Here is a 24,890-nt window from a genome sequence, read left to right as displayed (position 1 = left end):
CAGATTCCACCTCAAGGAATACATACAATAATATTTTTGAGTATTTTTTAGTTCTTTTGTAGGCACCAAGGCCCCCCACACCCATGTGGAGGATGGCAACTTTAGGCTGAGTGCAAGATTTCTGGAGCACTGCTCTGGTGCCAGGGAATGTTTAATGGGAGGATTCCTACATGCTGTTTCTCAAGGATTCTCTGTTCCTTATCAGTTCCTATTCCAGGAACGAGTAGAGCTGCACTCAGGACTGAGATCATGAGAAAGGGTATCTGCTTGGATTCCTTTCTGTAACTCCCTTCAGTGACTCTTTTCAGAGTCAGTGACCTTGTATGTATTAGATTATCCATAATGTGGCTATTGATAAAATTTCATCCTGTGTAATAGCTTAGTAACCATCTTATGAAAGATATATAAGCTACATTTCTGCTAATAAAGCACCTTTGCTCCATCAGAGCTTGGGTCCCCGTGTCCGTCTGTCTTTCTGTCTTTCTTTCTCTTCCTCTCTCCCTCCCTCCCTCCAGCTCTCTCTTTCACTTTCTTATCATGGACTCTGGACCACCAGGTTCCGGTCCATTGAAGGACCCCAACACTCTGGTACCTCACCATCAACCACTCGGAAGAAAACCATTGTATGCCCTGCAGCCCTCACCCCAAAGTCTGCTATAAAACTCCCCACAATCCACTGGGAAGTTCTGGGTTTTTGAGCATGAGCCACACTCGTTATCCTTTCTTGGCCCTACAATAAACCTTTCACTGCTCCAAACTGGAACCTTTATTCCACCCCACTATTTTGGGTATACAAAATAGTTTGCATTTTGTTTGGTAACACTACTAACTATAGTTTTACAGTCTTTGGAATATTTTTTTTTTCTTTTGTTTTTGTTTGTCTTTTGGCCACACCACATGAGGGATCTGAGTTTTCCAATCAGGGATCAAACTTACACCCTCTGTAGGAGAACCACTGGACCACCAGGGAAGTCCCCATATTATTTTATTTCTAAAAAGATTCTTCATATAGCTGTTTTCTGTTCAATTATTAGTTTCTGGTATGTATGACCACCTAGAGAAAAAGTCTACCTTCAAAAATTAACTACTCAAGGTAAAGCATGAACCAAAAAGATTTTCAGATTACACCTCTTAAAATGGATGAAAACATTTTTTTTAATGTTGAATAACTTAGAGTCACAAAACATTTCCAAAACAATTTTCTAACTAGTTTCACAAAGACATACAAGGAGATAAACCCCAATACTGCAAAGTATTTTTACTTGGAGTCTCACAATAATAATGAATTAATGACAGACAAAGCCCAGGGGTTTATCTCCTTTTTTCTCAGATGCCTTTAAAACTATAGCAAGAGCATTAGAAACAAAAGAACCTAAAATCAGTACAATAAGAAGGTCATCAGCACATGAAAGATGTCAAAAAATTCTTAAAGATGGACAGGTAAGACAGACTGAGCACAGCAAACCAAAGCCCAGGATGAACATTTTATTTACTAGGAAAACACTAGAGAGATTTTCACTAAGATCATAATAAGGCACAAATGCCCACTTAACATCATTACTATTAAACATAGCACTGGTCATTTTACTTAATACAATCAGACAACAGACAACAATTGAGACAAGGTCCAAACCATGCACAGTGACCCGATGCTAGGGAAAATCAAACTGATCTACCCAGCAGAGCCCTGAAGAAATTCCAGTCTTATCTAGGAACATATCACCCAAAACACACCCGATCTCAGAAGCTAAACAGGGTTGAACCTAGTTAGTCCTTGGACTGGACAGTGGAACAAAGCAGGGCTCTGCAGAGCTCCTGGGAACAAAAGCCTCTGAGTCCCCTGTTGCTTGTTTGCAGGAACAGACTCCAGCCTCCTTGACCTTCCCTGAGTTCCAAAGAGCAGATTCAAACAGTTGCTAATCAGTGAAGGAAGGGTATACACAGACAAGGGAGGCACAGTCAAGAAACAATAGCACAGTCTTGGGGCAGGTTCCACCTCAAAGGATATATGTAACAAATCACTTTTGAGCTCTTTACAGAACTAAAACCCCCCAAATGGAAAATGCCAGCATTCTTCATTCCAGAGTAGACCATCTGCCTGCTAAGTTGCTTCAGTCACATGCAGCTCTTTGCGACCCTGGCCCTCCTCCAGGGGATCTTTCCAACCCAGGGGTAGAAACTGTGTCTCCTGCACAGGCAGGCAGGTTCTTTACCACCTGGGAAGCCCCAGACCATCTGAGACCAGATTAAAGGAATCAGAGCAGCTCATCAAGACACTACCTGAGACCAGATTAAAGGAATGTAGGCACTGCTCCACACCCTAATCTTGTCAGCAATCCCATCCTTAAACCACTGCCATAAAACCCCTCATCAGATCCTTCCAGGATGGGACACACAGTTTTCGAAGGCAGGAGTCCCATGTCCCTACTTTGCCTAGAAAAACAATAAGGCTATTCTTTTCTATCTTATCCAAAACTCTGTCTCCAAGATTCAACTTGGCACCAGTACACAAAGGCCAAGTTTTCAGCATCAAGACTGCCAACAAATACCGTGGGCTTTTACAAAGAGAAAGAGAGACAAGAAAGGAAAAGTCCAGTCTTAAGAACAGGACCTGGAAAAGCCCATTATATAGCCTAACAGAAAGAAGTCTACCAGCAGTCTGTCCATATAAATGTAGCTCCTGTTTGGCCTCACTATTCCCTTAGTTTTAAAAAAAGTATAGACAACTATGAATCACTTAGTATTTGCAAAAACATTACAGAACAAAAGATAAATACAAAAAACTTTTTTTTAAAAACCTGAAACTAGAGGAAACAGGGGTGACTTACAAAACAAAGAGAAATTTGAAGATACAATCAGAATGTTTAAAAAATTTGTGAGGATAGTACATTCATAAAACAAAAATAGGATGTATTGAAAAGGAACATGCAGAAGACAAAAGGTTGAGAAATTTTAAAACTATGGTTCCAAAATTAAAACATCACCAGATAGACGATAAAATTCAAAGATCTGGCTCAAAACCAAAAACAAATAAGCAAGTTTTTAAAAAATAAAAAAACAAAACAACAAAAACAGGAGACAATCAATCCAGGAGATCTAATGTAAAAACAGTTGAGGGAAAAAAAAACACTTAACAATTTGATTAAAAACCAGGCAGAGGAGATGAATCTCAAAAGAAGACATAAAGATGGCCAACAGGCACATGCAAAGATATTCAACATCACTAATTACTAGGCAAAAATAAATCAAAACCATAATGAGATATCAACTCACACATGCGAGAGCTAGAATTGCTATCCTCAAAAAGGCAAAAAATAACAAGTGTTGACAAGAATGTGGAGAAAAGGGAACCCTCATACACTGTTCATGGGAATCTGTGCAGCCACAATGGAAAATATTAACTGTTAACTGTTAATTGCTCAGTCACGTTCAACTCTTTGCAACCCCAAGGGCTGACTATAGTCCGCCAGGCTCCTCTGACCATGGAATTTCAGGCAGAAATACTGGAGTGGGTAGCCATTCCCTTCTTCAGGGGATCTTCCAGACCCAGGGATCAAACCCAGATCTCCTGCATTGCAGGCAGATTCTTTACCATCTTGGGTTGGCCAAAAAGTTCACTCATCCATAAGATGCTATGGAAAAACCTGAAAGAACTTTTTGGCCAACCCAATAGTATGTTGATTCCTCAAAGATTAACAACAGAATTATCATGTTATCAAGCTATTCCACTTCTGGGAATTCATCCACAGATTATAAAAACACTAATTTGAAAATACGTGTATTCCCCACTCCTTGTTCACTGCAGGGTTATTTATAATAGCCGAAACATGGAAACACCTGAAGTGCTCATCACCAAATGAATGGATAAAAATGTATGATATTTATGCAACAGAATATTAATCAGCCATAAGAAAGAAAGACAGTCCTAAGTCGTGTCCAACTCTTGAGACCCTATGGACTGTGGCCCTCCAGCCTCCTCTATCCATGGGGTTCTCCAGGCAAGAGTACTGGAGTGGGCTGCCATTGCCTTCTCCAGGGGATCTTCCTGACCCAGGAATAGAACTCAGGTCTCTAGCATTACAGACAGATTCTTTACCAACTGAGCTATGTGGGAAGCCCAGTCAGCCATAAAAACAGATGAAAGCTTGCCACCTACAACAACATGGATGGACTTTGAAGATACTGTGAAAGTGAAATAAATTAGAGAAAGAAATATACTATAAGATTTCACTCATATGTGGAATCAAACAGATGAACAAAAAAAACAAAATAAAGGAACAAACCAAACACATGGATACAGAGAAAAGAAGAGTGGTTACCTGAGGGAAAGGGGCCTGGGGAGGCTGAAATCGGGAAAGGGAATCAAGTGCATGGTAACAAAAACTAAATTTCAGTGGTAAGCACGTTGTAGTGCATAGTGAAGTAGAAATATAATATTGTACATAAGAAACTCATATAGTGTTAGATGCCAGTGTTATCTCAAGAAAAAAAATAGTAATAAAACAAAGGCTATACTAAATTAAAAAAAAAAAAAAAGGCCACAACCACTGGCAAAGACAAAAAAATATATAAAATATTAGGGGAAAAAAAGCTCAGCTATAAAGACAGTTGTCTTCCAAATAAAATCATCTACCTCACCACCAGGGATTCCCTCATAGCTCAACTGGTAAAGAATCTGCATGCATTGCAGGAGACCTAGGTTTGATTCCTGGGTTGGGAAGATCCCCTGGAGAAGGAAATGGCAACCCACTCCAGTATTCTTGCCCGGAGAATCCCATGGACAGAGGAGCCTGGCAGGCTCCATGGGGTTGCAATAGTCGGACACGACTTGGCGAATAAACCACCACCTCCACCTCATACCAAGGTCATCGCTGAAACTGCAGAATACAATGGGTAAGAGAATTTTAAGCTTTCAGTTCAGTTCAGTCGCTCAGTCGTGTCCGACTCTTTGCGACCCCATGAATCGCAGCACACCAGGCCTCCCTGTCCATCACCAACTTCCGGAGTTCACTCAGACTCACATCCATCGAACCAGTGATGCCATCCAGCCATCTTATCCTCTGTCGTCCCCTTCTCCTCCTGCCCCCAATCCCTCTTAGCATCAGAGTCTTTTTCAATGAGTCAGCTCTTCGCATGAGGTGGCCAAAGTACTGGAGTTTCAGCTTTAGCATCATTCCTTCCAAAGAAATCCCAGGGCTGATCTCCTTCAGAATGGACTGGTTGGATATCCTTGCAGTCCAAGGGACTCTCAAGAGTCTTCTCCAACACCACAGTTCAAAAGCATCAATTCTTTGGCGCTCAGCCTTCTTCACAGTCCAAATCTCACATCCATACATGACTACTGGGAAAACCATAGCCTTGAAGGGAAATTTGGGTAATATGCAGAGTGTGGAGAACCTATGTGATATAAACTTTCAATGACAATAGATGTTTGAGGACAATGGGGTTAGTCATCTTCAACCCAAAATTCAATTCCAAGCCAAATTATGTACCACATGTGTAGTAATAATCTATGAATTTCATTTCACAATAGCATATCAAGTTTTAAGAAATATGTAAAACAGAGATTGAGTCTGATAAACTTGATAGCTCTGCTGTTGTTATACCAGAGAAGGCAATGGCACCCCACTCCAGTACTCTTGCCTGGAAAATACCATGAACGGAGGAGCCTGGTGGGCTGCAGTCCATGGGGTTGCTGAGGGTTGGACACAACTGAACGACTTCACTTTCACTTTTCATTTTCATGCATTGGAGAAGAAAATGGCAACCCACTCCAGTGTTCTTGCCTGGAGAAGCCCAGGGACAGGGGAGCCTGGTGGGCTGCCATCGATGGGGTCGCACAGTTGTACATGACTGAAGTGACTTAGCAGCAGCAGCAGCTGTTGTTTTACACTAAAATATAAAACTAAAATTAAGAGTCATAACTAAAAACCACAGAAGCCTTCCAACTAGTATATGAAGAGGAACAGTATAATCAGAATATCACCACTCCATACGAATTGTGATTAATGGAATTCCAGGTGTATATGTGTGGCAGTCACTCAGTTGTGTCTGAATCTTCACAATCCCATGGGCTGACTATAGCCTGCCAGGTTCCTCTGTCCACAGAATTCTCCAGTAAAGAATACTGGATTGGGTAGCCATTTCCTTCTCCAAAGGATCTTCCCAACTCAGGGATGGAACCTGGGTCTCCTGCATTGCAGGTGGATTCTTCACCCCTGAGCCACCAGGGAAGCCCGCACTGCAATGGAGCTTTCGTGAAATTATCAACTTGTGCTATGTATGCAAGTCAGTCCTGGCTTTTCTATTCTACCCCACTGGTTTATTTCACAATCCACTTACCCATACTGTCCTACATTAATTACTGTAGCTATGCTGCTGGTGCTGCTAAGTCACTTCAGTTGTGTCCAACTCTGTGCGACCCCATAGATGGCAGCCCACCAGGCTCCCCCATCCCTGGGATTCTCCAGGCAAGAACACTGGAGTGGGTTGCCATTTCCTTGTCCAAGGCATGAAAGTGAAAAGTGACAGTGAAGTCGCTCAGTCGTGTCGACTCCTCGCCACCCCATAGACTGCAGCCCACCAGGCTCCTCCATCCATGGGATTTTCCAGGCAAGAGTATTGGAGTGGGTCGCCACTGCCTTCTCCGACTGTAGCTATACAAGTGTCTTAATATCAAATGATATAAGCCTCTAACACTTTTATTCTTAAAGACTGACTTTATCATGATTCTCAAACTTTTAGATCTCAAGATCTCTTCACATTTCTAAAAATTATTGAGACCTCAAAGAACGCCTGTCTTTGTGGGTTATATCTATCAATATTTACCTTAGATAGATATTAAAATTTTAAATTTAACATCAACTAATTTAAAATAAAAATAAATATTACACACTAGCAAATATTTGCTATTAATAACTACTATATTTTCTCCTCCAAAATTAATCAGAATAGTGGCATTATTTTACAGTTGTACAAATCTCTTCAATGTCTGGCTTAGCAGACAACTATGTTTTCACATGAGTGACTAGTTTACTTCATCTCCAAAAAACATCCACCAAATGGTCATGTCTTAAAAGAAAAACATAGTTCATCTCTCAGTGGCTTTTTCAGGGAAACATGGTGTTCCATGACAAAGGTGGCTATTTAATAGTTCAGCTCATATTTCAAAGAAGACCATGAGTTTTCTTCTCAAGATAATCATCATGCTTGCGTATACAACAAAAGGGATTCATGCAGACTTCTCATTTCAGTACATGGAACACTAAAAAGATGTGTGACCTCTTTTTGTTCCTTTCAGTTTTATGGAGGTATAATTGACCAACAGTGCTATACACGTTTAAGGGGTAGAGCACAGTGATTTGACTTAGATACATCGTAAAATGAAGATGTGTTATCTCTTGAAATAGGGAGAGGCAATGGGTTGCACATTATCAGTACCCTGAATGCCAATGAAATATACCCTGTATACTGTACAATATTTAATATGCTGTGTGAATTTTTCTTCAATTTTTTTAAAAAAAGGCATTTGAGACTTATTAAAATTTAAAAACTGTACTGTTGGGCAAAGGACATTCTTAAGTGTAACTTGCCTCTTTTTCCCTTTAGTTTTTATTGCAAATACATACAATACAGTGCTAACTACAGGTTGGTGACAATGACTTGATTACAGCTGGCTTGGTGCCAGCAGTTACCCACCATTGCTTTTGCACATGGTTTTGTTTTGGCAAAATCAATACAGGGAAAAGGTAAGTAACATCTTACTGTTGATATGAAGATAGTTTGGATCTCACAAGGCCCCTCCTGAATGTGTACGGGGGGACACCCAGAAGAATACAAACCATGCTCTGAAACATTCTTGGTCCTTTCCATTACCACAGACTTTGGACTCAGCTTCTTAATTTACACACACACACACACACACACACACACACAGGACCCTGCTAAGCTTTTATTTGGAATTACACTGAATCTTTAGATCAGCTTGGGAAAACAGACATATTGTTACACGTTTACTTTACTAAGTCTTTAATTCCTTTAGCAATACTCCATAGTTTCTATGTGGAGTTTTCATACATCTTTTCCTTTTCTTCTTCTTTTAAGACATCCTTATAATTTATTCCTAGGTGTTTGACATTGCTTGATGATACTGTAAATCGTATCTTTTTAAACTTAGCTTTTAACTGACCTCTATTCACACCATATAGATAAAACAGACCTAAATATAAAAGGTGGAACAGTAAAACTTCAAGAAAACAGAATATCTTCATGATCCTGAGAAATCTTGGCCCAGTCCAAGACAGTAACACTTGGATTGGTTTCTAAATGAGCACCAGTCTTTCTGAATGACAAAGTATTCTCTTTTTTTGCGGGGGTAGGGGAGGGGGGTCCAGGACACACTTATAGCAGTGAAAGCACCAAGTCCTAACCACTGGACAGCCAGGGAGTTGCCCAAAGTACTGTTACTCTCATTCTGCTACTTCAGATATATCAAACCTATCAGGCATGTCTGTTACTGTCTCAAGAATGGAAGTTTTCCAGCCTTTATTTAAGTGTCCTCCCCCTCTCCTCCTACTGTTCCATCATTCATTTTGCAATCATATTTCTCACAGATTTAAAAACAAACCAACCTAGAAAGAGCAAAGATGACAATAGCAGCACTGAAGAATAAATACCGCTTAACAAGGGAGGAAGCTGCACTTGGGGAGTGTGCATACCCAGAAACTCCCAACAATGCACAGTCCAAACCCAAAGAACGCACACAAGGTCAGAAAAGAAAACCACACTGGAGATACACCAAAATGTCAGTGCTGCTGGGTGGAGAGATTACAGGGGTTTGTGTCTGCATCTTTTTTCACGGTTTTTTTTTTTTCCCCCATTTCAACAGTAAATCATAATTCTTCAATTATCATAAAATAAACAATAAAAGTTTATTTTATAATTTTAATATGTAGTAATATGCAATTTTAATATGAAGTATTTTTCAAAAAACATTAAAATGGGCATATTCATAATGTACTGTGATGGGAATATGAATTGACAGAATAATTCTCAAGGGAAACAGCATTTTGCAAAAAATATTTGGAAAATGTACCCCTAAATTAGAAATAGGTCAGCTATCCAATGTAGCTAATATAACAGTAGCTAATGTTACCACTTTACTACTACGGGGGAAGGGGGGGATAAAGAAGAGTTTAGTTTTAGTAGATTCCTGCCTATTCTGTCTTCATTAAAACCAGCCAGGCTGTCAGGCAACGCATGGAGTGAAAAGGAACAGAAAACTGGCATTTTCCCTATCTAATATACAAATTTTTAAGTAATACTTCTTCCATTATATGCCTAAAATGTTCTCACTTCAAAAAAGGTAGAAATATAGAAAAGCATAAATATGAAAGTTGCCTGCATTTTCTGATAGTAAAATAATCCTGAAATCTATCAAATACCAAGTTCCTATTTATATTTATGATGCAGACTCATACTTAGGAATGAAAATCTCATTTATTTGCAACAAATATCTTTAAAATTCAATACACAAAGTAATTCTTCAATGAATGTATCAGTATATATATTTCTACACCCTTTCCTAAGAGCCTCTGTTAGATAAAATCAAAAAGTGGAATTGCTCGATCAAAGGATATTCACACATTACAATTTTATTTCTCTGACTATACTAACACTTAAATATCTACGAGTTATCTGTCTCCCTACCCTCATGATCACTGGGTGTTAAGACAAGAACTTCAGTATTCCACCCCCCAAATACCTCTTATTGGCTAGAAATTCTTGCATTTCCCCCTTTCTCATGCTTGCGATATATGGCTTGTAAATTCATTTTGTTTGGTGAAGAATAATATGTATACAGTATAGACTTCCTATGCTCAGCCTAGCCCTCCATGTAAAAGCTCGATGTTGACTCTCTGAATATCTCACTTTCCCTCAGAGTCCTGAGCAACCTGGGATTCCATACATCAATCTTTAATTTTCACAAACAGAGAAAGGCACACAACCTAAAACTTCATTGAAGGTTAGGAGTACTTGAGAGAAGATTGTTCTGTTGATGACTTTTATTTCCTTAAAGACAAAAACAAAATTAAATGAAAACTTCAAAGTCTGGCTGACTGTTGGGTACTGTGTTCCACATCAAGCGGGAGAAAGAAAAGAGACAATGAGTTTCTAGAATCTTACACTCCAAGATGATGTCTGACGTGAAGAACCAAGACAAATTACTCATAAAACCCAAGATGTTTAACAGCTGCTAAAGGAGTTGGACTGTGAAGAAAGCTGAGCACTGAAGAATTGATGCTTTTGAACTGTGGTGTTGGAGAAGACTCTTGAGAGTCCCTTGGACTGCAAGGAGATCCAACCAGCCCATTCTAAAGGAGATCAGCCCTGGGATTTCTTTGAAGGGAATGATGCTGAAGCTGAAACTCCAGTACTTTGGACACCTCATGTGAAGAGTTGACTCACTGGAAAAGACTCTGATGCTGGGAAGGATTGGGGGCAGGAGGAGAAGGGGACGACAGAGGATGAGATGGCTGGATGGCATCACTGACTCGATGGATGTGAGTCTGAGTGAACTCTGGGGGTTGGTGATGAACAGGGAGGCCTGGCGTGCTGCGATTCATGGGGTCGCAAAGAGTCAGATACGACTGAGCGACTGAACCGACTAACTGACTGACAGTGGGTAAGAATCGGCCTGAGCAGGCAAGAGACACAGGTTAGACCCCTGGTCCGGGAAGATCTGGACACGACTGAGCGACTGAACTGAACTGAACTGAAACATACTTTTTTAACCGAATTAAGAAAGTTCCTTATTTTGGAGGTGAGAATGCAGAAGCAACATAGCATTGCTTGAACCAAGAAAAGTTCATTATAAACTGTAGCTGTAGCCAGTCTTCTATGGGGCAATGATGGTGGGGATAGTGTAACCATAATCGCATTCTGGAATCCCAAGCTAGAAATTGTTTAAGAGGAAAAAGAATGCAAGGCTTTCTCTGAAGCACCCTGTCATTAAGAGACAGCTTCAACACTATGTGCACCCATATCTTTAAGACCTACTGTGTTCTCCTGTGCTTAGTCACTAAGTTGTGTCTGTGTCTGACTCTTCGGGACCCCATGGACCTCAGCCCCCAGGCTGCTCTCCAGGCAAGAATTCTGGAGTGGGTTACCAGGCCCTCCTCCAGGGGATCTTCCCAAGCTAGTGATCAAACCCAGGTCTCCCTAATTGCAGGCAGATTCTTTAACAACTGAGCCACCAGGGAAGCCCTGAAAACCTACTGCTGCTGCTGCTACGTCGCTTCAGTCGTGTCCGACTCTGTGCGACCCCATAGACGGCAGCCCACCAGGCTCCCCCGTCCCTGGGATTCTCCTGGCAAGAACACTGGAGTGGGTTGCCATTTCCTTCTCCAATGCATGAAAGTGAAAAGTGAAAGTGAAGTCGCTCAGTTGTGTCCGACTCTTAGCGACCCCTACCAGGCTCCTCCGTCCATGGGATTTTCCAGGCAAGAGTACTGGAGTGGGGTGTCATTGCTGACACTAAATTTAGGTTCTGTAAGAATTTCTCTGGATTTTGTCAAGGTTAAGCAATGAGGAAGGCAGGATCCTCACCAGTCATGCTCTGAGCGAGGGCCAGGTCTAACAACACAGATATAATGCTTGCTCTGTCACTACTCACTGCTCATAACAAGACTTGGAGAAATCATCCAGCCCAAAAGCCCTTATGACAGGACGCGTTGGAGCCAATAATCAACAGGTACCTAACAAAATCCTTTTAAGACACAATGAAGCATGACTTCAAAGGCTGTGATCCAGATCCCAAGATTGGCAAGCAGGAAAGGATTGGCGCTAATTAAATATGACTAACTGGCTACACTAGAGGCAGAGAAGTGGTATTAATCACTACATATACAATGCTGTAATTAGCTTTTAAGAAAACAAGCTTTGTGGTTTCAAGGTAAGGAAAAAGTGACACTGGACCAAATGCAAGGCACATCCACAAACTTGGGCACTAAATCAAGTCGCTAGTTCCCAGTCACTATTCATATCTCTAACACTACAATAGTATAGTTTATGCTTAACTCAGTTTTTAATTCAGTTCTGACCATTCAACTTGAGTAAACAAAAACATCATTTGAAAAAAGAAATAGGAAATTAAAGAGCCTCTCTACCCAACAAGCTACCAAAACGTAGCTTGCTTTCTGTCTCTGATATGCACGTTACAAACTCAACGTGAAGATCAAATAAAATACACGTAAAGCAAATGGAATAACACTTATCATAATGGCTCAATAAATATTACAATTTTTAAAAGCCAAGTTCAATAAACATGGACTGTATATAACTGAACACTGTGTTTTACACACACACACACACACCCCACACACACACTGTGATGGGTCTAGCTAGCATAAAAATAAATTTTACAGTGCTTTATATAACCCATGCAGCATACAATCTATTATTAGTGACCTAAGGCACTATGCAGGAAGCATGCTATCTCTTGCCTTCACTCCCCAAATAATGTTCCAAAGGAATTCTCATGTTCAAACCCCACCTATCTCACAAACAAAAGGTGAATTGCTAACTCTCCCCAGAACTGTCCTGGTCCTATTCATTCTCTTTCAATAAAATGGAAAGGAAGTCCTGAAAAGCTGTCTCTTCCTGCCGCTTTGGAAGTTTGTAGCATCTGGCTAATATTATAGATCACAAAAACTACAAAGACCTTAGGAATGCCTCAGTCAGGTTTTCTCCTCTGTTCCATACAGCACCAAGCAGATTCTGGGCACTCGACAATGCCTCTGAGAATAAAAAGCCAGTATTCATCAAATTACCCCTCTTTGCTGCCAAAGAACAATGGGACTTCAGTAATTTTCTCCTGTTACAGCACAACAGATAGGGCACGACTTCAACATTAGCAAAATGTCAACATCACTCCAAACTGCCCTTGCTCTACATCAACATGAGGGCTGGTTAGCACGGTGCCATGCTTTGGCCAGAGACTGCCCCTAATTTCATTCTGCTGTTTGAAAATCAGAGCCAAAGGTGAGAAAACACTACAACCCCTCAACTCTGAGAACAAAAAAAATCTGAAAACAAACGCCTCAAATGTCTATATCTCTTTCCCATAATTCGAAAGAATGGCACAGGGTAAATTCCCTAAGTTTACAAGCTGGGGACCTTGTCTTTTTTTTAATCAAGCAGTTAGTGAGCTCCCTAACTGAGAATATATTCAGAAAATGTGTTCAACATGACTGAAGGATCATGTAGTCTATGTAATTTCCATGTTCAACAAAGGGATGTATCCCTTGCAATATACTGTCTCAGTCCTTGTGAAAGATGAAAAATTCTTCACTAGTTTTTCCATTCCAAGCAATCTGTTAAAGGAAACCAACATTTCTTATAAACAGATTCCAAGCTATCAGGAGGGTAAATTAAAAATATACTTGCGTGTTTTGGATACATTTTTAAAACCATTTGTCAGATTCTCATTCTGGCAAGAGTCTTATGACTGGCCACATAACTTTTTGAGCTTAAAATGAATCTTTATATTCTAGCTTCTTCCAATTAAATGATAAATGCATATGGCTCTTCAGCATTTATTAGTTACCTGTATCTTTAAGAAAATTATAAAATATGTATTCATGTTTCATCTCTTTCAGCAAAAAGTAACTTACTTTCCTATTTTTTGAAATACCCCTATTTTTAGCTTAAATGACTGTTCCCACATTATCTGGCCTGATTATCTTTTCTAACAAAGGGCCCTAAGTCACACAGAACATAGTAATACTAACTCTCACCAACCTAAGCACAGTGCTCCCTAAAAAAACTAAAAAAAAAAAAAGAAGAAAAGCAATTATATATGATGTTAACTATTGAGGAGGATCAAGCTATCTCTGAAAAGATTTGGAAAAAAGGGGTTCTAATATCTTTGTCATACATTTTCTGTCTTAGAAGATCTCTGTGTCCATTTCTGAAAAGAGAAGTACAAGATACACAAAGGTCAGGGGAATTGTGGAGTGTTATGAAGACCAAACCAGAGTTTCAGGAAGTCTCCAAACATGTTTGAGCCCGAAGAAGACAGACTTAGATACAATATAGACGTTCAGGACTAAAGAGGAAGGGACAATTTTTTTTAATAAAGTTATTACATTTTATTTCTGTATATAAACAGCTTTAAAGACAAGCATAACTAGTGAAGGGTGAAGAAAAGAATAAAGATTGTGAACAAAAGTTGAAGGAACTTCTTTAATACAAGGGGACAAAAACACTGCATTCCCCGACACCCACCGCCCTAGACAAGCTGCTCCCTGCCCACACTCATGCTCACCTGTTTCCTTTTACCAGATGCCCCCCAATCTCTCAAAGACTGAGTAAATGCCAACTCCTTCTGAAGCCTTCCTGACACCGAGTCAGTAACTGCCTGTTTTCTGAGTTTAAACATTCTGTTATACCTCTAAGATGCACCTACTGCAGACAGCACTTACAAAGACCTTAATCTATGCCTAAATCTTGCCACCAGCAGATGAAAAAGACCACCACCATTCTCCCCAAACTACAAACCAGGGACTGAATTTCACTTTTCATTCCATCAATGTACAGAGCAGATTCAAGTGAGTGAGCAGTAAAGAATAGGCATTTTTCGTTCCAGAGGCCCTCCAAAATAAATAAATAGGAGGTCCTGTATCCTACAAGGTCAAGAGACACTTGTCTGGGAACCAGATCTTGGGTTCTAGTTCTTGGACCCTAATAACTGTATTTTTTCCTAGGAATCTGGAGAAGACCAGCACTTCCCAAAACGGTGTCTGCTGGACACTGTTCTGCAATACGCTAATAGATAACTTAAACGATTGGAAAAGTCCAGATTAAAACAAAGCCAACATGGTTACTTGACTGCATAACATGTGCAGGGCTTTAAAATGCTAATATAAACTATAAATTTTCAAGATAAGACTACATAATGAAGCCCTTAGTGAACTGATTTGAGCAAGATTGTTGAGTTTGGAAAATGCTTCCAAAAGGTTGTTTTAGTTTTGTTTCTTTCAATTGTCATAGTATTTCTCAGAACATCAGACCAACATCTAAAAAGTTCTTACCTGATATGTGTGGCGGGCAGAGATTCGTATTGGCGCGACAAAAAGAGTTCCCTATGTTTCAACTGATGTTTCTGTTTATCGGTCAAGTCAGCCTCAACTGTTGTTTCAGATTCTTCCTCAATTTCTTCTACACAAATAAAATTCAAAAAAGGCATTATTACAAACTGTATTATCTATTTTGGTTATTAAGATAGACTGAATCAGGCTTTAATTCAATACTTTGTTCAAACTAATTGATTTCAAGCTTACACATTTAACTTGTAATATGAATTACAACCAATTTAGTTACCTAGGCCTCAAAGGAAGAACTCCAATTTTAAGATGGCAGATGAAACAACGCATAAATCTTACGTATCTTTCTTCCCCCAAGAAATCACACCAAAATAGCAATGAAAATATACTAACATTTCAATGACAATAAAAAATGAAGCAACAATGGAAGATTTTCAACAATAACAGTTTTAGAAGATGGAAAGGAGACATTAAAAAAATTAAAAAACACTACACACAGTCAAGAGGAGGAAGTGACAATCTATGTGTGTACAGAAAGGTTTGCTGTGGAGAAGTGTGGCACAAGGCATGTACTGACTCAGTCCTCGAAGATGCCAAGTATTGCGAGAAGGGAAAAGTGGGGTGAGATCAAAAAAGCAGGAGAAAAGCGTCAAAAGTCTGTCTATAACACAATAAATGAATCCCAGAATACTCCATTTAAAAATAGTATAATCAGAAAACAAATAGTGTAACACATTTCAAATTTGATTAACACAAAAAAAACTAATAGAATTAGAAGACAACACTAATGAAATCTCCCCAAAATTAAGACAACTGAAAACCAAAAGATTAAAAAATTAAACAAGAATTCATGTGGTCCAACATCCAACTAATAAAAGTTCCAGAAAGAAACAATCGAGAAAACAGACTCTCTTATGTCTTTTGTGTGTGTGTGTGGAGGGGGAGTGGTGCAGGGAGGGGAGAAGGGGGATAAGGAAAGACTTATCAAAGAAATGATTCAAGAAAATTTCCCCTTACTAAGTGTCCAGTAAGAATGAGTGTCCTGATTGAATTACCAGCAAACTTAACTTTTTTTTTTTAAGTAATGGCATGAGAAGACTACCACCATTTATAGGAACAAAGTATAAGCACACCAAAGAAACCAGAATCTGCACTGGAATCACAGATGAACAGCAATACCGCACGCTAAGATACAGAGCAGCGCCATCCAAGAGGAGACATGACATTCAACCTAGAACTACATGGTAAACTATCAACTCTGAAAACAGCAAGGTCAAACTTGCATCACTGAACGAAGTTCACCTCTGAACAATGTGAGCTTGACCTTAACGGGTCCACTTTTATCTAGACTTAAATACAGTATACTGGAAATTTTCTGGAGGTTTGCAACAATTGAAAATATTTACAGATGAACCCGGTAGCTTAGAAATATCAAGAAAGGACTTCCCTGGTGGCTCAGTGGTAAAGAATCCGCCTGCCAATGCAGGAGACACAGGTTCACTTGCTCCAAGAAAATCTCATATGCCATAGGGTAACTAAGCCCGAGTGTCACAACTACAGAGCCCATGCTCTGCAACCAGGAAGCCCACATGCCCAAGAACCTGTGCTCCACAAGAGAAGCCACCGCAATGGGAAACCCTTGCACGGCAACTACAGAGTGGTCCCCACTTGCTGCAACTAGAGAAAGCCCTCGCACAGGAACAAAGAACTAGCCAAAAATAAACAATTAACTTTAAAAATAAAGAAAAAACAAATATCAAGGAAATTAATAAAAACAGTCATCAATTCATAAAACATGCAGATACTAGTCTAACCTTACACAGGCATAAGGTGAGGGATATTTAATAAAAATTAATACTATGTTAGTTTCCTTAGCGTTTTACAACATTCCTTTCAAAGAATTACATTACCATTCATTATGCTACACTGGGGCTTCCCTGGTGGCTCAGACTGTAAAGAATCTGCCTGCAATGCAGGAGAGCCAAGTTCGATCCCTGGGTCGAGAAGATTCCCTGGAGAAGGGAATGGCTACCCACTCCAATATTCTTGCCTATGGACAGAGGAGCCTTGTGGCTACAAACAGTCAGATACGACTGAGTGACTAACACTTAGGCCTCTCTCCTGTATTTGGAAAAACTATTCATAAGCATATTATAACAGGTAAGTGATTTTTTTTAATGCAACAATGTTTCCAATAGTGTACTTGCCCTAAGTATAGGCTAGGTTCCTGTGAAGCAATCACAATCACAGGAGGCTACTATAAGGAATCATATTGCTGCTGCTTCATCATCAATGCATGTATTATTATACCCATAAATAAATATGAATTTCTTTACAATTTTTTTTTCATTTCTGATGTCTAGTGTTAGGAATACAGACATCCGTTGGATCACAGAAAAAGCAAGAGAATCCCAGGAAAAACATCTACTTCTCTTCATTGATTATGCTAAAGTCTTTGACTGTGTGGATCACAATAAACTGGAAAATTCCTAAAGAGATGGGAATACCAGACCACCTTACCTGTCTCCTACAAAACCTGTATGCAGGTCAAGAATCAATAGTTAGAACCGAACATGGAACAATGGATGGACTGGTTCCAAATTGGAAAGGAATACGTCGTCAAGGCTATATATTGTTACCCTGCTTATTTAACTTATACGCGGATTACATCATGAGAAATGCTGGGATGAATGAAGCACAAGCTGGATCAAGATTACTGGGAGAAATATCAATAAACTCAGATATACAGATGACACCATCCTTATGGCAAAAAGCGAAGAGGAACTGAAGCGCCTCTTGAGAAAGTGAAAGAGGAGAGTGAAAGTTGGCTTAAAACTCAACATTCAAAAAACGAACATCACGGCATCCAGTCCCATCACTTCATAGCAAATAGATGTGGAAACAATGGAAACAGTGACAGACTTTATTTTCTTGGGCTCCATAATCACTATGGATGGTGACATGAGTTTGAGCAAACTCTGGGAGATGGTGATGCAGCCTGACATGCTGCAGTTTGGAACCACTCCGTTATTTCACGCCTGGTTCTAACTGCTGTTTCTTGACCTGCATACCAGTTTCGCAGGAGGCAGGTCAGGTTATCTGGTATTCCCATCTCTTTAAGAATCTTCCAGTTTGTTGGGATCCATACCTGCAGAGGTTCAGATGCTCCGCAGCCTTCCCTGGACCAGACCAGACTGTGTATCTATGGGACCAGACCAGACTGTGTATCTATGGGAACAGGACAGACTGTGTACCTACTGAGAACTCAAGAGTCAAGGAAGGGGTGGCTGGCTTCTCTCACAGGAAGTAAAGCCCAAGGTGAGGCCCCAGAGGCTTTAAGTTTTGGACACTGACTGGCAAAACACGCACCAACAGTAACACATTTCTGCTCCTCATAACCTTTTCTTACAAATTCCTTACATAAGGATCCAGGACCGCAAGAAATTTTATCATATGTGACCCTCTAGCTGTTGTTCTTTTAAATGGTATGAGGGCAATGACTAGACTAAGTATCAAATGTTTTCTACCCTCAAACGTTTAAAACTCTGAATTGAAAATGAACTTGCAAAAATTAAAAACTGATTTAGAAAAAGATCCACCAAGTTCAAAAACTGAATAACGTGATTTAAAATTCTTTGAATGGAGAGCTGAAGGCATCTCTGCCCCCAGACATACTACGTGCACAGAGATGTGCCCGATAGCGCAGGCACGTCCACCACCTACCTGTGTGGGGTCAAGACCAACATGAGGACCATTGGTGTAAGTGCAGCCCCCCACTTCGACCAGTGCAACATGACACGTGGGAATGAGGTCACATCTGTGATGAACCGGGCCAAGAAAGCAGGGAAGTCAGTGGGAGTGGTGACCACCACCAGGGTCCAGGACGCCTCCCCAGCCGGGGCTTACCCGCACACTGTGAATCGAGACTGGTTCTCTGACGCCGACCTGCCTGCCGATGCCCAGAGGTATGGCTGCCGGGACATGGCCACTCAGCTCGTCTACAACATGGACATTGATGTGATCCTGGGAGGAGGCCGAAAGTACATGTTTCCTGAGGGGACCCCAGACCCTGAATACCCAGATGAGAATGGAGTCCAGAAGAACAAGCGGAACCTGGTGCAGGAGTGGCAGGCCAAGCACCAGGGAGCCCAGTATGTGTGGAACCGCACAGCGCTCCTTCAGGTAGCCAGTGACTCCAGTGTAACACACCCCATGGGCCTCTTTCAGCCAGGAGAAATGGCCTATGACATCTTCCGAGACCACACCACGGACCCATCCCTGGAGGAGATGACAGAGTCAGCCCTGCGTGTGCTGAACAGAAACCCTAGGGGCTTCTTCCTCTTCGTGGAGGGAGGCTGCATTGACCATGGACATCATGCCAACATAGCTTATCGGGCACTGAATGAGACGATCATGTTCGACAATGCCATCGCCAAGGCTAGCCAGCTCACCAGTGAAGCAGACACACTGACCCTCGTCACCGCCTACCACTCCCATGTCTTCACTTTCGGTGGCTACCCACTTCGTGGAACCTCCATTTTCAGGCTGGCTGATGGCAAGGCCGGAGATGGCAAGTCCTATACCTCCCTCCTCTATGGCAACGGCCCGGGATACCGGCTGTACATGGGCTCACGACCCGATGTGAATGAAAAGCAGAGCATGGACCCCGAGTACCAGCAGCAAGCCGCAGTGCCCCTAGGGAGCGAAACCCACGCCGGTGAGGACGTGGCAGTGTTTGCACGAGGCCCGTGGGCACACCTGATGCACGGCGTGCAGGAGCAGACCTTCATGGCGCATGTCATGGCCTTTGCTGCCTGCGTGGAGCCCTACACCACCGACTGCAACCCTCAGCCCCCCAGCGGTCCCTCGGATGCTGCCCACCAGGCTGCCTGCCCATCCTCACTGGCACTGCTGGCCGGGGCCCTACTGCTGCTGCTGGTGCCCACCCTGCACTGACCCCCACCCACCCGGGCCTCAGGGCCTCCTCCCCGCCCCCAACCCTGATGGACCGGAAACATCCCGGAGGTTGAGGTCCTGACTTTCCTGTGAGAGCCACAGTCCTCAGTGCCCCAGACCTCGGTGGTCTCGGCTATTTTGAGGAGCTGCCCCATATTCGAGGATATTCTAGGCAGGACCGCAGACCACCCAGTCTCTTCTCCCCAACCGATAGCCCTGCCTGAGGACCAGGCTAGCACCAGAGGTGTCCCCCACAGTGGACCAGGGCCTATCAGACCCCCACTGGGGGCTTCCGGGAGGCGTGGCTTCTGGTTGCCTGCCTTCCGGGAGGCGTGGCTCCCGGGAAGTTGTGGCTTCCGTCCTCCTGGAACGTCTCGCTAGCCAAAGAGACATCTGGGGCCAGGAGTGCCGGGCAGCCCTCTACAGTCTTCAGCGGCCCCTTCTAGGAACCCAGCGGTATCTTTACAGCGACATAGAGGAGGAGACTTGTCCCAGTCTCTCAGCTGCTGTGAGGATGGCCCCGGTGCCCCTGGGAGATCCCAGGAACAGTGCGAGAGCTGGGGGTGGGGACACAGGCCCGGCCCTCCTGGGAGGGAGGAAGCAGCCCTCAAATAAACTGTTTCAAGTGTGAAAATAAATAAATTAATTAATTTAATTAAATTAAATTCTTTGAATGTTCCTTATAATTAACTACTCAAATAGAAGTGCAACACTAAAAGAGCCATTTACTTGCAAGTATAATAACATTTCACCAGTGGAGATCAATGACGTTATCACTGCACTGGCACCATTGGCACCAGCAAATACCACATAGGAAGTTATACTCATTACCTAATTAGGATTTGATACATTGTTGTTCCATAAAACACAGCTAACTGAATTCTAATGTATACCCTATAGGGCCAAAATAGCAGCAAACTCTACAGATAATGGTAACAACAGCAAATCTTATTTTCTCGTACAATCTCTTGATATTGGGTGAAAAGAATAAAATTTCTTAAGTTCAATCTAAGCAACACAGAAGTCACCAAAACAGCATCTAAAACTCATTTTCTCAAGTTTACTAGTTAAATTTCATTTACATTTTTGTATAAATTTATATTAGCTTCTGAACAAGAATGACTCCCATCCCATTAACATTCATTCATGTTTGGGAACACATGTAAGAATTAAAGATTTTAAAATTAAAAAAATAAAAAATATTTAAAAAATAAATAAAAAATTAAAAATTAATATTAAAAAATAAATAAATAAAAATAGGATTAAAGATAAAAAAAAACACTATGCAAACCATAATGGCAAAAACTGACATTTTGACAATGAAAAATTTAAAAGATCAAATATGACTATCATCAAAAACCATGTCCATGGTAATACATTTATAATTTTTTAAAACCATTTTCCAAGTTTGACGGAATATCAAATTTGCTACCTTATAAAGTTATTAAAGTAGAAGTCCCACATAAACAGGACAGCAACAGAAGAGACTGACACCAGGTGGCAACACTTCAGGGCAGTTTATTAAGCACTAAGGCACTAGGGTCATAAACTGGAGACAGAGTGCAGAAAGAAACCACACCAAGGGACTGTGTGAAGTTTTAACAAACAATAAACACAAATTTATTTATTTATAAAATAAGTATCACTGTACTTAACTGAGATCAACCCAGCAAGGGTCCTACAAATTTCAAAGCTTTAGACTGCAGGATGAGAAAGAACCCACGGCCGCAGAGCTCAGCAAGTCAGCACTACACACACAGCCTCAAAGGGGCTAGGTAAGGCTAGCAAAAACTATGTCCAGAAAGCAGGTGTCAGAGAAGAAATCAAACTAGCTGAGTAGTGAAGAAAGAGAGCATCCAGGTACAGGGTACAGACCAATCTCCACAGCAGGTTACAGTCATGGACTCAAGCAAAACTTCAGAGAGACTGAGCATGTGACATGTAACTGGGCCAGAAGAGGCAACAGACAGTTTAGGTATCTGAACAAAGAGGGTGAGAACCTAGGCAAGGAAACGTCTTTACTGTTTCTCAGTTCTTTTCCTGAAAGGGCTTCCCTGGTAGCTCAGTTGGTAAAGAATCCGCCTGCAATGCAGGAGATCCCGGTTCAATTCCTGGGTTGGGAAGATCCCCTGGAGAAGGAAAGGCTACCTTCTCCAGTATTCTGGCCTAGAGAATTCCACGGACTGTATAGTCATGGGGCCGCAAAGAGTTGGACACGCCTGAGTGACTTTCACTTTGTTTGCCTGAACTGGGTATTTTTCAGAACTAATCAAAATTATAATTTCTAAATGCTAGTTAGGATGGGGGGTGTGGTGCGGGCAGGTAGAAGGAGAGTTTTCCACAGGTTATTCAACATCCTCAAGTCCCCATTTTAATGAACTATCCGCCAACAATGATGATGTGAGCTGGTACAGAACATACAGGAAAGCAGGTGGTTAAAATTTTGTCTAGAGACACATTTAAGAAGTACTAAAATGTTTGAAGGCATATTATTTGACTGAAAATAGCTCAGTATTGATGCAACTCAAGCCTGCCTGGTAAGAGGGAAAAAAAGAAAAGGCAAGTTGAATAAAATTAGAAGGATTTTTATGACAGTTGAGCTTTCAGGGAACTATCCGAATGAAGACAAAGAAAAGGTTTGGCAGGGACTTCCCGGGTAGCCCAGTGGCCAGGACTCCACACTGCCAATGCAGGGGACTTGGATTCAATCCCTGGTCAGGGAAATGGATCCCACATGCTGCAACTGGGAGCTTCATCATATGCCTATAACTAAAGATCCCACATATTAAAAAGCAGAGACATTACTTTGTCAACAAAGATCCGTCTAGTGAAGGCTATGGTTTTTCCAGTAGTCATGTATGGATGTGAGAGTTGGACTATAAAGAAACCTGAGCACTGAAGAATTGATGCTTTTGAACTGTGGTGGTGGAGAAGATTCTGGAAAGTCTCTTGGACTGCAAGGAGATCCAACCAGTCCATCCTAAAGGAAATCAGTCCTGGGTGTTCACTGGAAGGACTGATGGTGAAGCTGAAACTCCAATATTTGGGCCACCTGATGCGAAGAACTGACTCATTTGAAAAGACCCTGATGTTAGGAAAGATTGAAGGCAGGAGGAGAAGGGGACGACACAGGATGAGATGACTGGATGGCATCACCAACTCAATGGACATGAGTTTGGGTAAACTCCAGGAGTAGGTGATGGACAGGGAGGCTTGGCGTGCTGCACTTCATGGGGTCGCAAAGAGTCGGACACGACTGAGCAACTGAACTGAACTGAAAGATCCCACATGCCACAACTAAAGACGGAAGATCCCAGGCAGCCAAATAAATATATAAATATTAAAGAAAGAAAGAAAAGATTTGGCAATCTAAAAGCAAATGATCAATAAACAAACATCAATGATAGTTTCATCAATAGCACTGAATAATTCAGACTGAAACTAAGGATATTTCATTTACAATAGCGTCAAAAGGAAAAAAAATACTCAGGACTATATTTAACAAAAGACAAAACTCATATACTAAAAATGACAAAACATTCTTACAAGAAATTTTAAAGACACCTAAATAAATGGAAAAACTATGTTCACATATTGGAGGATTTAATATGGTTAAGATGGCAATACTCCCTAAATTGATTTACAGATTCAGTGCAACCCCTACCAAAATTCCAATAGCCTTTTTCACAAAAATTGGCCAACTAATTCTAAAATTCATATGGACATAAGCAATCCTCCACAGCTATGAACAAATTTAGAAGGACTCACACTTTCAGATTTCAAAGCTTACTTCAAAGCTACAACCACCAGTGACTTCCCTTGTGGCCCTGTGGTTAAGACTCCACGCATCCCCTGAAGGGGGCAAGGATTTGATCCCTGGTTTTATGTGTGTGTGTTTAGTCACTCAGTTGTGTCCGACTCTTTGCAACCCCACAGACAGTAGCCTGCCAGGTTCCTCTGTCCATGGGGATTCTCCAGGCAAGAATACTGGAGTGGGTTGCCAAGACCTCTTCCAGGGGATCTTCCCAACCCAGGGATCAAAACAAACCCAGGTTTCCCGCATGGCAGGTGAATTCTTTATCGTTTGAGCTACCAGGGAAACCCCGTTGGGGAATTAAAACCCTGCATGCTGTGTGGCCAAAAAATAAAAGATAAAAGCTATGACAACCAGGACTATGAGGTACTGACATAATAGCAGGCATAGATTAATTAGAATATACCTGGCAGTACAGAAATAAGCCCACTCTTCCTGTTAAATGATTCTGGACAAGAGTGCCAAGACAATTCATCGGGGGAATGAAGGTGCATGTGTGCTCAGCTGCTCAGTCGTGTCCAACTCTTTGTGACTCCACTGGACTCCAGACAGTTGTGTCCAACTCTACACAACGAGTCGTGTCCAACTCTACACAACGAGTCGTGTCCAACTCTTTGTGTAGCTCACCAGGCTCTTCTGTTCAGGGGGTTTCCCAGGCAAGAATACTGGAGGAGTTGCCATTTCCTTCTCCAGGGGATCTTCCCAGGGAGCGAACCCATGTCTCCTGCATTGGCAGGCAGATTCTTTACCACTGAGCCACCTGGAAAGCCCAGGGGAATGAACACTCTTCTACGAACAGTGCTAACAACCACCAGACACCTACATATGATGAATAGAGCTGGACTCTCACACCACTAATTCAAAATAGGTCAAAGACCTAAATGCAAGAGCTAAAAATTTTATAAAATGTTTAGAATGAAACACAAGTGTAAATCTTCATGACCTTAGACTAAGCAATAGTTTCTTCATTCAGTTCAGTTCAGTCGCTCAGTCGTGTCTGACTCTTTGCGACCCCA

General features: G+C 41.5%; 1 protein-coding gene across 1 annotated transcript in view; it reads right to left on the bottom strand.

Annotated features, from left to right (window-relative positions):
- Positions 1-24,890, bottom strand: part of MTA3 (metastasis associated 1 family member 3) — a 168,250-nt gene that overhangs the window by 98,141 nt on the left and 45,219 nt on the right. The window contains exon 4 of the mRNA XM_052648380.1: positions 15,093-15,219. Within this exon, the coding sequence (XP_052504340.1) occupies positions 15,093-15,219 (127 nt within the window). The remainder of the gene's footprint in view (positions 1-15,092; positions 15,220-24,890) is intronic.

The sequence above is a fragment of the Budorcas taxicolor genome, chromosome 11, assembly GCF_023091745.1.
Source record: "Budorcas taxicolor isolate Tak-1 chromosome 11, Takin1.1, whole genome shotgun sequence".
NCBI lineage: Eukaryota > Metazoa > Chordata > Mammalia > Artiodactyla > Bovidae > Budorcas > Budorcas taxicolor.
This window is presented reverse-complemented; position numbering and strand designations above follow the sequence as displayed.